This window comes from Bubalus kerabau, chromosome 1 (assembly GCF_029407905.1).
Source record: "Bubalus kerabau isolate K-KA32 ecotype Philippines breed swamp buffalo chromosome 1, PCC_UOA_SB_1v2, whole genome shotgun sequence".
Taxonomy (NCBI): Eukaryota; Metazoa; Chordata; class Mammalia; order Artiodactyla; family Bovidae; genus Bubalus; species Bubalus kerabau.
Window position 1 is genome coordinate 177,705,815 of NC_073624.1, and position 12,369 is coordinate 177,718,183.

General features: G+C 39.1%; 1 protein-coding gene across 1 annotated transcript; it reads right to left on the reverse strand.

Annotated features, from left to right (window-relative positions):
* Window positions 1-227: 227 nt before the first annotated feature.
* On the reverse strand, window positions 228-1,181 carry LOC129619654 (olfactory receptor-like protein OLF4). Its single transcript, XM_055534886.1, has one exon. It carries the CDS (start codon window positions 1,179-1,181, stop codon window positions 228-230), a length of 954 nt encoding a protein of 317 aa, XP_055390861.1.
* Window positions 1,182-12,369: the final 11,188 nt, after the last annotated feature.

Genomic DNA, 12,369 nt, shown 5'->3' on the forward strand with positions numbered 1-12,369 from the left:
TATTCAAATGTACATTCATTGATTTTTTTTCTATTATGGCTAACTTTAGAAAAGAGTGAGGTGTTTAATTTAGAGCTATGGAAAGGCTCGTGAGTGGGCAGCACTGAAAATTCCAGGAAATAAATAGAAGGAGCAAGTTCTACCTTCACAGCCAGATCAAAGAATCTGATCAAAGATTTGCAATTTCAAGCCCTGCATCTCTGAATCCTTCAATTATGTGCCTTTCTTTATCTCAGGACAAGTGTCCTTTTTATAGCTGCCATTCTGAAGAATGCCTTCAGAGCCCTCTTTATGTCTCTGTTCCTTAGACTATAGATGAAAGGATTCAGCATGGGTGTGACCACAGTGTACATCATTGATGCTGTTGCACTTGACTGGGAGCTGTGGGTAGCAGCAGAGCTAACATACACTCCTAGGCTTGTACAGTAAAATAAGGAGACAACTGAGAGGTGAGATACACAGGTGGAAAATGCTTTATGCTTCCCCTGAGCAGATGAGATTCTGTGGATGGAAGACGCTATCTTAGTGTAAGAGTAAAAGATTCCAGTGAGGGGACCACCAGCTAGCAGCACAGCTGTGATGTATATCACCAAGTCATTAGGAAAGCTGTCAGAACAGGCAAGTTGGATCATCTGATTGAGTTCACAGAAATAGTGAGGGATTTCCAACTCTTCACAGAAGGACAGTCTCAACACCATTAAGGTCTGTAACAATGAATGCAGGACACTGATAGCCCAGCTAACCAGAACCAAAATTCTACAGACTTTTGGATTCATGATGACCGTGTAGTACAGGGGGTGACAGATGGCTGCAAAGCGGTCATAGGCCATTACTGTCAGGAGGAAGTCATCCAACCCTGCAAACAGCATTAAAAAATACACCTGAGTGATGCAGGCTTCATAGATTATAACTTGGCTTTGGATGTAGTTGTTCCATAGCATTTTGGGGATGGTGGTGGAGGTGAAGCAGATGTCTACAAAGGACAGGTTGGAGAGGAAGAAGTACATGGGGGTGTGGAGGTGGGAGTCTGAGCTGATGGCCAAGATGATGAGCATGTTTCCAAACACAGTGATCAGGTACATGGAGACAAAAAGCCCAAATACGAGGGGTTGTAGTTCTGATTCCTCTGAGAATCCCAGGAGAAGAAATTCTGAAGGTCTTGTTAAATTCCTTTGTGCCATGTTTTGGAGATGACTACAAAGAAAGGGGAAAATGACATGTTTAACTTGCATCCTCACATTACTGAAATGCTACCATTTATATTTTGTGGTTAAAAATTAATTTAAGTATTTTGTTCTTGGATTTGGCAGAGTATACAGTCTTGAAAAACCAATTCTCCTAAAATCCAGTCATGGAGAGAGAATATAGGAAATAAAAAAGTACAGCATGTCAGTGACAGAGACTATGAATAAATGAAAGCAAGTGTAAGGGGAAAGAGTAAAGAGGGGGTGCTACTTTTTATAGGTGTTCAGGCAAGGCATGCAGATAGGGTGACTTTGAGCAGAGACCTCAATGAAGAAAGAGCAGGAGCCTTGAATATATCAAGTGTGTGCTTGGCAGGGAGAACAGCCAGTGCAAAGGCCCTGGCTGGTGCTTGTTTAAGATGTTCTAGTTTAGGAGAAGGCAATGGCACCCCACTCCAGCACTTTTGCCTGGAAAATCCCATGGACGGAGGAGCCTGGTGGGCTGCAGTTCATGGGGTCGCTAGAGTCGGACACGACTGAGCGACTTCACTTTCACTTTTTACTTTCCACTTTCATGCATTGGAGATGGAAATGGCAGCCCACTCCAGTGTTCTTGCCTGGAGAATCCCAGGGATGGGGAAGCCTGGTGGGCTGCCGTCTATGGGGTCGCACAGAGTCGGACACGACTGAAGCGACTTAGCAGCAGCAGCAGCAGCAATTTAAAGAAAGGAAGCCAGTGTGGGGAGGGTAATGGACAAGAGGTAGAGTGAGGACTGGTGGTGTCAGAGGATGTTGAGGACCAAGGTGGCCTCCTGATGCTGCTGAAATTGTAAGTCATGGGAGTCTTTCATCTGTACTATGTTCCTCTAGCACTTTCTGAAATTGTTGCAAGACTGTCCTGTATGTTTAAATAAATCCTTCTGTTGACTAAGTTATGGCCTCTGTATCAGTCACCTTGGAATATATCAGTTCAGCACCCCTGGTCTCAGGACTTCTCACACTACACAAGGCACCAAGTCTCTCTCACATACACACAGTAGACCCTGGCTTCCTAAGCTATATTACTTCCATGTGATTTTCACCCTTAACTACCTTGATTGACTTAGTTGATACAACTCAAGTCAATTAGATCAACTTATTTACAACTGCCATCTAGCAATAATCTCAGATACCAATAAACTTGAGTTTTATTTTGATATGGTCATTGTCCTCCTTGTATTAAGCATACATTATTTGCTCTTTTAAGTGAGCAAAGATGCCTGTATATATATCTATAATCCGCCTCTAATCTGAAACACAAATTGTACAGTAAAAGAGAAAAATGAGCAAAGGGGAAAAACCAGCATTTTACAAAACGATGTATATAAGGCACGATGAATATGAATTGAATGTTGGCCATTTTTAGTCTCATGCAACAAATCTTGTTTTTCCTGAGACTATTTAATATTTATTTGTGCTACTGGTTTTATATGATACTCTCCTATCGGCAAACCTCTATCTCCATTTTCACATGTGGCATCTTCTCTTTGTTCTTCTTGGGTTTTGATTGCCTTTCTGATAAGTTCTATGCGCATACTCTAGTCCTAGTTCTGATCTTTGCCCAACCATCAATGACATCTGCAGTCCAAACACACACAAAACCTTCAGACATAGAAACAATTCCAGCCTTTTTTTCTTTATCCATTTCTCTGTTGTTGGACATTTAGATTTCTTCCATGTCCTGGCTATTGTAAATAGTGCTGCAATGAAACTTGGGGGTGCATGTATATTTTTGAATTATGATTTTCTCTGGGTATATGCCTAGGAGTGAGATTGCTGGGTCATATGAAAAACAGAAATAGAGATGCAGACATAGAGAACAAATGTATGGATGCCAAGGGGATAAGAGGAGGTGGGAGGAATTGGGAGGTTGAGATTGACACATGTACACTATTTAAAGTGTACACTACTTAAAATAGATAACTAATGAAAACCTATTGTATAGCATAGGGAACTCTACTTCATGCCTGGTGGGGACTTGAGTGGAAAGAGTTACAAAAGGGAGGGTGTATATGTATATGTATATGTATATGTATGGCTGATTCATTTTGCTGTACAGTAGAAACTAACACAACCTTGTAAAGCAACTAAACTCCAATAAACATTAATTAAAAAATAGAATGTAAGGAGAAAGCAGTATCCCAGTTGCAATTTCATGTTTATGGAGATTTGTGGCTTTCAATATGCTTAAAGGAAGGTATAAGTGATCTTTAGTCAAATGGCAAAAAATGATGTTTTCCTCATGATGGCTGAATGTGAGGCAACATTTAGATATAGATCTAATCACAAATGCAGGAGACCCAGGTTCGATCCCTGGGTCGGGAAGATCCCCTGGAGAAGGGAATGGCAACCACTCCAGTATTCTTGCCCAGAGAATCCCATGGACAGAGGAGCCATGAGGTCACACACAGTTGGACATGACTGAGCAACTAACACACACAACACACACTAATCACAAAATGTCAGAAAGAACATTAAGGGATAAATAGATGTCAGACTTGCTGGGAACTTATAAAGACTGAAGTATTAGCACTAAACTGGTAGAATTTTCACTACTCATTTTGTTTAAAACTATGATTTGCAGGTGAAGAGTAGTAATATCCTGGCCCAATTCTTTCAGGAAAAAATTAAAATTGAAGAGCAAAGGAGAGAACACAATATAACTGATGGTAGATGTGACTACACAAAATTTACATACACTCACAGTCCCTCTCAAATACAATTACTTACTTGAAGCAACTAAAATAGCCAATTTGTGAAAAACTCTAATTCTTTGTTTGAGAGACTGCACTAAAAAATAGGAATAAAAGCTCACAGATCCTATTACACAAAATCAGAAGACTCATGCCAATAAGAGAGAAAGTAAAGGGTTAACAAATCCACATATACATTCATCCTCAGAGGTAATGAAATAATTGGAAACTGAGTTCATTAGCACACCCCTTTTAACATCATAATTTTTTTTTTTTTCATTTCTTTCACAGAAGAAAACTGCGAAGTTTATGTCTTTGGCAACTGCTGTTTCAAGGATGTATTTGCAGTCATTCCTTAGTATGGACCTTTCTAATCAACACTGAAACATGATCAAATATCCTGTCATAAAATTAGAAAGAAATGCCACATGTAAAATAAGATAAAAAAAAAGATAGCCAGTGGGAATTTGCTGTATGATGCAGGAAGCTCAAACCAGTACTCTGTGACAACCTAGAGGTGTGGGATGGGGGAGGTGGGAGGGAGGCTCAAGAGGGAGGAGACATATATATATACCTCTGACCGATTCATTTTGATGTATGGCGGAAACCAGTACAGTATTGTAAAGCAATTATCCTCCAATTAAAAACAGATGAAAAAGAAATGCCCTCACTATGTCTTATATCCATCCATTGCTAATATCCAATTTCTCTACTCCAGTAAATGAACAAGATATTGGACATTTGTTTTACTTCTACTGGAAGCACTTTATGCTTCTTACCCCTGTTCTATTTGGGCTTACATTGATATCATTTAATTGACATTGTTGAATATTACCATACTGAATTGAATGCTCACTTCTCTTTCTAGCATCATAAAAATGAATTGATATTTAATCAAGCAAGCAACCAACCATAGTGATCTCTGGGCTATGGGTTAGGCTGAAATGGTTCTCAGGTGACTGCTAGTGAACATTCTCTCTGACCTTTTGTTGCAGTGTCTTTTGGGTTTTTGAAATCTCTTGCATGGGAACTCTGAAAGGAAGGTCTCCCCGTGGAAGTCTGAATCCCTTCCTGGATGGTTGATGATGGAGACTGGAGCTCTGTCCCCAGATGAGAGAGCATGTAGGGTTCAAGTATTGGTCCTTTAGTCAGACTTAGGACTCCAAAAGGAACAACCAGGTCTAGTCCGTGCCAAGGTTGTACAAGCTCAGGGATGCAGCAGAGGAGATATTTACAGCTCCCTCTGTCTGCTAAGTAGGTTCATTTCCCTCTTGTTACTAAGCCTCGTAGTAGTAACCCGCCCTTGTTACTACGTGATTTCCCTGTGGATGCTGGTCTGGACAAAAAGGATTTTTGTCTTCTGATTCTCTGTTCCCAGGATACTACCTATAAGTCAAGAGATTTCAATGTTTATTAATCACTCTCCATTAACTCTCTTCTTTTCCAGAGGTCTAAACTCCCAGTACTCTATCTCAATCCTGAATTTAAGTTTTCTTCAACATCTGAGTCTAAGGCAACTGTCTTGACTTGTTCCCTTGAATCATTAAAGCATTGACTTGTGATGGCTAACAGCCCATGAAACCCTTAGAAAATAATTATTCCCTTCATTATAAGAGGGACAGTTTTGTTTCTCAAATGGAAAACATTCATCAGTGCACCTTTTGTCTTCCTGACTTTCTTTTTTTTTTTCATGCATTCTCAGTCTGTCCCACTCTTTGCAACCCTACAGACAGCAACCTGCCAGGATCCTCTGTCTATGAGATTTTGCTGGCAATAATACTGGAGTGGGTTGTCATTTCCTCCTCCAGGGTGTGTTCCCAACCCAGGGATTGAACCCACATCTCCTGTGTTGAAGGAGGATTCTTTACCACTGTACCACCTGGGAAATCTTTGGCTTCCTGACACTTGCTAAAACCATTAGGAACTTCATATTATACTTGAAGTTGAGAGCTGTCATTTTTCCCTTCATTATAAAGTATATGTAAGTTATGAGATATATTTATATATTTTCAAGCACCATGACCAACCTTAGCACATTATAGGGATGATCTGATTTATTTTGTAGAGAAGTTCCTTCTGTGAGGTAGCACTGTTATAACTTCATCCTGTTTCAGAAATGGGGCTCAGAGGAATTTAATGTTCTGCAGAAAATTACAAATTGATTTTTTCATGGAATATTGATTGGAATTCTATCAGGATGCTTCCAGTTCTCAGGCTTTCATTTGTGGTTCTCATCTAGAGGTGGTATTGCTCCTGGGGTTATTCAGTAATGTAAGGTGGGATGCTGTAAAACACTCACAATTAACAGGATAACACTCAACACCAATAATTATCCTGTCCCAAATGTTAATGTCTACAGGAGAGGAAACCCACTTACACCAGCACTTCCCCAATTCCATTGTGGATACAAGTCACCAGGAACTGTAATTCAGGGCAAATTCTCATTGAACGGGTCTCCAGTGGGTCCAAGGACTCTGCATTTCTAATAGCTGTGTAGGGGTATGAAGCTGCAGATTCTGGTCTTGAGGGTCACACTTTGCATAACAAGGCTCTTGGCCTCTGCTAGAGTCAGGTATAGGAATATTTAGGTCTGTACCCAAAATCATTTTTTGTATATAATTTCATTTTATTTTTATTTTTATACATATATCTCCTCCTTCTTTAGCCCCCCTCCCACCCTCTCCCTATCCCACACCTTTAGGTCATCACAGAGCATCGGGCTGGGCTCCCTGTATTATACAGCAGCTTCCCACTAGCTAGCTATTTTATACATGCTAGTGTCAATGGTATGTCATTGCTATCCTCTCAATTTGTCCCACCCTCTCCAGCTGTGTCCACAAGTCCATCTTCTACGTCTGTGTCTCTATTCCTGCCTTGCAAATAGGTTCATCAATACCATTTTTCTAGATTCCATATATATGTGTTAATACATGATATTAAATAGAGAAAAACAATAGAATGGGAAAGACTAGAGATCTCTTCAAGAAAATTAGAGATACCAAGGGAACATTTCATGCAAAGATGGGCACAATAACGGACAGAAATGATATGGACCTAAAAGAAGCAGAAGATATTAAGAAGAGGTGGCAACAAAACACAGAAGAACTGTCCAAAAAAATATTCACGAACCAGATAATCACGATGGTGTGATCACTGACCTAGAGTCAGACATCCTGGAATGCAAAATCAAGTGGGCATCAGGAAGCATCACTATGAACAAAGCTAGTGGAGGTGATGGAATTCCAGTTGAGCTATTTCAAATCCTGAAAGATGATGCTGTGAAAATGCTGCACTCAATATGCCAGCAAATTTGGAAAACTCAGCATTGGCCACAGGACTGAAAAATGCCAGTTTTCATTCCAATCCCAATGAAAGGCAATGCCAAAGAATGTTCAACCTACCACACAATTGTACTCATCTCATACGCTAGCAAAGTAATGCTCAAAATTATCCAAGCCAGGCTTCAACAATACGTGAACCATGAACTTCCAGATGTTCAAGCTGGATTTAAAAGAGGCAGAGGAAGAATCAGAGATCAAATTGCCAACATCTGTTGGATCATTGAGAATGCAAGAGAGTTCCAGAAAAACATCTACTTCTGCTTTATTGACTACACCAAAACCTTTGACTGTGTGGATCACCACAAACTGTGGAAAATTCTTAAAGAGATGGGACTGACAGACCATCTTACCTGTCTCCTGAGAAATTTGTATGCAGGTCAAGAAGCAACAGTTAGAACTGGATGTGGAACAACAGACTGATTCCAAATTGGGAAAGGAGTATGTCAAGGCTGCATACTGTCATCCTGCTTATTTAACTTATATGTAGAGCACATCATGCAAAATCCTGGGCTGGATGAAGCACAAGCTGGAATCAAGATTGCTGGAAGAAATATCAATAATCTCAGATATGCAGATGACACCACCCTTATGGCAGAAAGTGAAGAAGAACTAAAGAGCCTCTTGATGAAAGTGAAAGAAGATTCTGAGTGCTAGAATTTTGTTAGGGATTTTTGCATCTATGTCCATCAGTGATATTGGCCTGTAGTCTTCCTTTTTTGTGGCATCTTTGTCAGGTTTTAGTATTAGGGTGATGGTGGCCTCATAGAATGAGTTTGGAAGTTTACCTTCCTCTGCAATTTTCTGGAAGACTTTGAGTAGGATAGGTGTTAACTCTTCTCTAAATTTTTGGTAGAATTCAGCTGTGAAGCCGTCTGGACCTGGGCTTTTGTTTGCTGGAAGACTTCTGATTACAGTTTCAATTTCCATGCTTGTGATGGGTCTGTTAAGATTTTCTATTTCTTCTTCTTTTTTTTTTTTTCCTTTTTTTTTAAAATTTTATTTTATTTTTAAATTTTACATAACTGTATTAGATTTGCCAAATATCAAAATGAATCCGCCACAGGTATACATGTGTTCCCCATCCTGAACCCTCTTCCCTCCTCCCTCCCCATTCCATCCCTCTGGGTCGTCCCAGTGCACCAGCCCCAAGCATCCAGTATCGTGCATCGAACCTGGACTGGCAACTCGTTTCATACATGATATTTTACATGTTTCAATGCCATTCTCCCAAATCTTCCCACCCTCTCCCTCTTCTTGGTTTAGTTTGGGAAAGTTGTACTTTTCTAAGAATTTGTACATTTCTTCCACATTGTCCATCTTATTGCCATATAATTGCTGATAGTAGTCTCTTATGATCCTTTGTATTTGTGTGTTGTCTGTTGTGATCTCTCCATTTTCATTTCTAATTTTATTGATTTGATTTTTCTCGCTTTGTTTCTTGATGAGTCTGGCTAATGGTTTGTCAATTTTATTTATCCTTTCAAAGAACCATACACCATGACCAAGTGGGCTTTATCCCAGGGATGCAAGGATTCTTCAATATCTGCAAATCAATCAATGTAATACACCACATTAACAAATTGAAAAATAAAAGCCATATGATTATCTCAATAGATTCAGAGAAAGCCTTTGACAAAATTCAACATCCATTTATGATAAAACTCTCCAGAAAGCAGGAATAGAAGGAACATACCTCAACATAATAAAAGCTATATATGTCAAACTCACAGCAAACATTATCCTCAATGGTGAAAAATTGAAAGCATTTCCCCTAAAGTCAGGAACAAGACAAGGGTGCCCATTTTCACCACGAATATTCAACATAGTTTTGGAAGTTTTGGCCACAGCAATCAGAGTAGAAAAGAAATAAAAGGAATCCAGATTGGAAAAGAAGAAGTAAAACTCTCACTGTTTGCAGATGACATGCTCTTCTACATAGAAAACCCTAAAGACTCCACCAGAAAATTACTAGAGCTAATCAATGAATGTAGTAAAGTTTCAGGATATAAAATCAACACACAGAAATCCCTTGCATTCCTATACACTCATAATGAGAAAATAGAAAGATAAATTAAGGAAACAATTCCATTCACCATTGCAATGAAAAGAATAAAATACTTAGGAATATATCTACCTAAAGAAACTAAAGATCTATATATAGAAAACTATAAAACACTGGTGAAAGAAATCAAAGAGGACACTAATAGATGGAGAAATATACCATGTTCATGGATTGGAGGATTTAATATAGTGAAAATGAGTATAGTACCCAAAGCAATCTATAGATTCTATGCAATCCCTATCAAGCTACCAACAGTATTTTTCACAGAGCTAGAACAAATAATTTCACAATTTGTATTGAAATACAAAAAACCTTGAATAGCCAAAGCAATCTTGAGAAAGAAGAATGGAACTAGAGGAATCAACCTGCCTGACTTCAGGCTCTATTACAAAGCCACAGTCATCAAGACAGTATGGTACTGGCACAAAGACAAAAATATAGATCAATGGAACAAAACAGAAAGCCCAGAGATAAACCCACGCACCTATGGACACCTTATCTTTGACAAAGGAGGCAAGAATATACAATGGATTAAAGATAATCTCTTTAACAAGTGGTGCTGGGAAAACTGGTCAACAACTTGTAAAAGAATGAAACTAGAACACTTTCTAACACCATACACAAAAATAAACTCAAAATGGATTAAAGATCTAAATGTAAGACCAAAAACTATAAAACTTCCAGAGGAAAACATAAGCAAAACACTGTCCGACATAAATCACAGCAGGATCCTCTATGACCCACCTCCCAGAATATTGGAAATAAAACCAAAAATAAACAAATGGGATCTAATTAAAATTAAAAGCTTCTGCACAATGAAGGAAACTTAAGCAAGGTGAAAAGACAGCCTTCAGAATGGGAGAAAATAATAGCAAACGAAGCAACTGACAAAGAATTAATCTCAAAAATATACAAGCAACTCCTGCAGCTCAATTCTAGACAAATAAACGACCCAGTCAGAAAATGGGCCAAAGAACTAAATAGACATTTCTCCAAAGAAGACATACAGATGGCTCACAAACACATGAAAAGATGCTCAATATCACTCATCAGAGAAATGCAAATCAAAACCACAATGAGGTACCATTTCATGCCAGTCAGAATGGCTGCGATCCAAAAGCCTATAAGCAATAAATGCTGGAGAGGGTGTGGAGAAAAGGGAACCCTCTTACATTGTTGGTGGGAATGCAAACTAATACAGCCACTATGGAGAACAGTGTGGAGATTCCTTAAAAAACTGGAAATAGAACTGCCTTATGATCCAGCAATCCCACTGCTGGGCATACACACTGAGGAAACCAGAATTGAAAGAGAAAAGTGTACCCCAATGTTCATCACAGCACTGTTTATAATAGCCAGGTCGTGGAAGCAACCTAGATGTCCATCAGCAGATGAATGGATAAGAAAGCTGTGGTGCATATACACAATGGAGTATTACTCAGCCATTCAATAGAATCCATTTGAATCAGTTCTAATGAGGTGGATGAAACTGGAGCCTATTATACAGAGTGAAGTAAGCCAGAAAGAAAAACACCAGTACAGTATATTAACGCATACATATGGAATTTAGAAAGATGGTAATGATAACCCTGTATGTGAGACAGCAAAAGAGACACAGATGTATAGAACAGTCTTTTGAACTCTGTGTGTGTGTGTGTGTGTGGGGATGATTTGGGAGAATGGCATTGAAACATGTATAATATCGTATAAGAAACAAATCGCCAGTCCGGGTTCGATGTAGGATACAGGAAGCTTGGGGCTGGTGCACTGGGATGACCCAGAGGGATGGTATGGGGACGGAGGTGGGAGGGGGGTTCAGATTTGGGAACATGTGTACATCCATGGCAGATTCATGTTGATGTATGGCAAAACCAATACAATATTGTAAAGTAATTAGCCTCTAATTAAAATAAATAAATTTAAATTAAAAAAAAAATAACCTAATGACATTTTGGACCAAAAAAAAAAAAAAAAAGAAAGTGAAAGAAGAGAGTGAGAAAGTTGGTTTAAAACTCAACATCCAAAACACTAAGATCATGGCATCTGGTCCCATCACTTTATGGCAAATAGATGGGGAAATGATGGAAGCAGTGGGAGACTTTATTTTCTTGGGCTGCAAAATCACTGCAGATGGTGATTGCAGCCATGAAATTAAAAGGCACTTGCTCCTTGGAAGGAAAGCTATGACCAACCTAGACAGCATATTAAAAACAGAGACATTACTTTGCCAAGAAATGTCCCTGTAGTCAAAGCTATGGTTTTTCCAGTAGTCATGTATGGATGTGAGAGTTGGACTATAGAGAAAGCTGAGCACCAAATAATTGATGCTTTTAAAAATTTATTTATTTGGATGCTTGGGGCTGGTGCACTGGGACGACACAGAGGGATGGTATGGGGAGGGAGGAGGGAGGAGGGTTCAGGATGGGGAACACATGTATACCTGCGGTGGATTCATTTTAATATTTGGCAAAACTAATACAATTATGTAAAATTTAAAAATAAAATAAAATTAAAAAAAAAGAAAGTAAAAAAAAATTGTTTTAATTGATGCTTTTGAATTGTGGTGTTGGAGAAGACTCTTGAGAGTCCCTTGGACTGCAAGGAGATCCAATCAGTCAATCCTAAAGGAAATAAGTTCTGAATATTCATTGGAAGGATTGATGCTGAAGCTGAAACTCCAATACTTGTCTACTTGATGCAAAGTACTGAGTCATTGGAAAAGATCCTGATGCTGGGAAAGAATGAAGGCAGGAGGAGAAGGGGACGACAGAGGATGAGATGGTTGGATGGCATCACTGACTCAATGGACATGAGTTTCTGCAAGTTCCGCAAGTGGGAGTTGGTGATGGACAGGGAAGCCTGGCGTGCTGCAGTCCATGGGGTCACACAAATTCGGACATGACCAAGTGACTGAATTGAAATGAATATATGATATTTGTTTTTCTCTTTCAGACTCTGCTCTGTATAACAGGCTCTAGGTTCATCCACTTCAAACTGACTCAAATTTGTTCCTTTTTATGATGAAGTAATATTCCATTATATATATGTAC

Excerpts from the sequence above, each read along its gene's own strand:
- LOC129619654 (XM_055534886.1), bottom strand. The coding sequence starts at position 1,181 with ATGGCACAAAGGAATTTAACAAGACCTTCAGAATTTCTTCTCCTGGGA.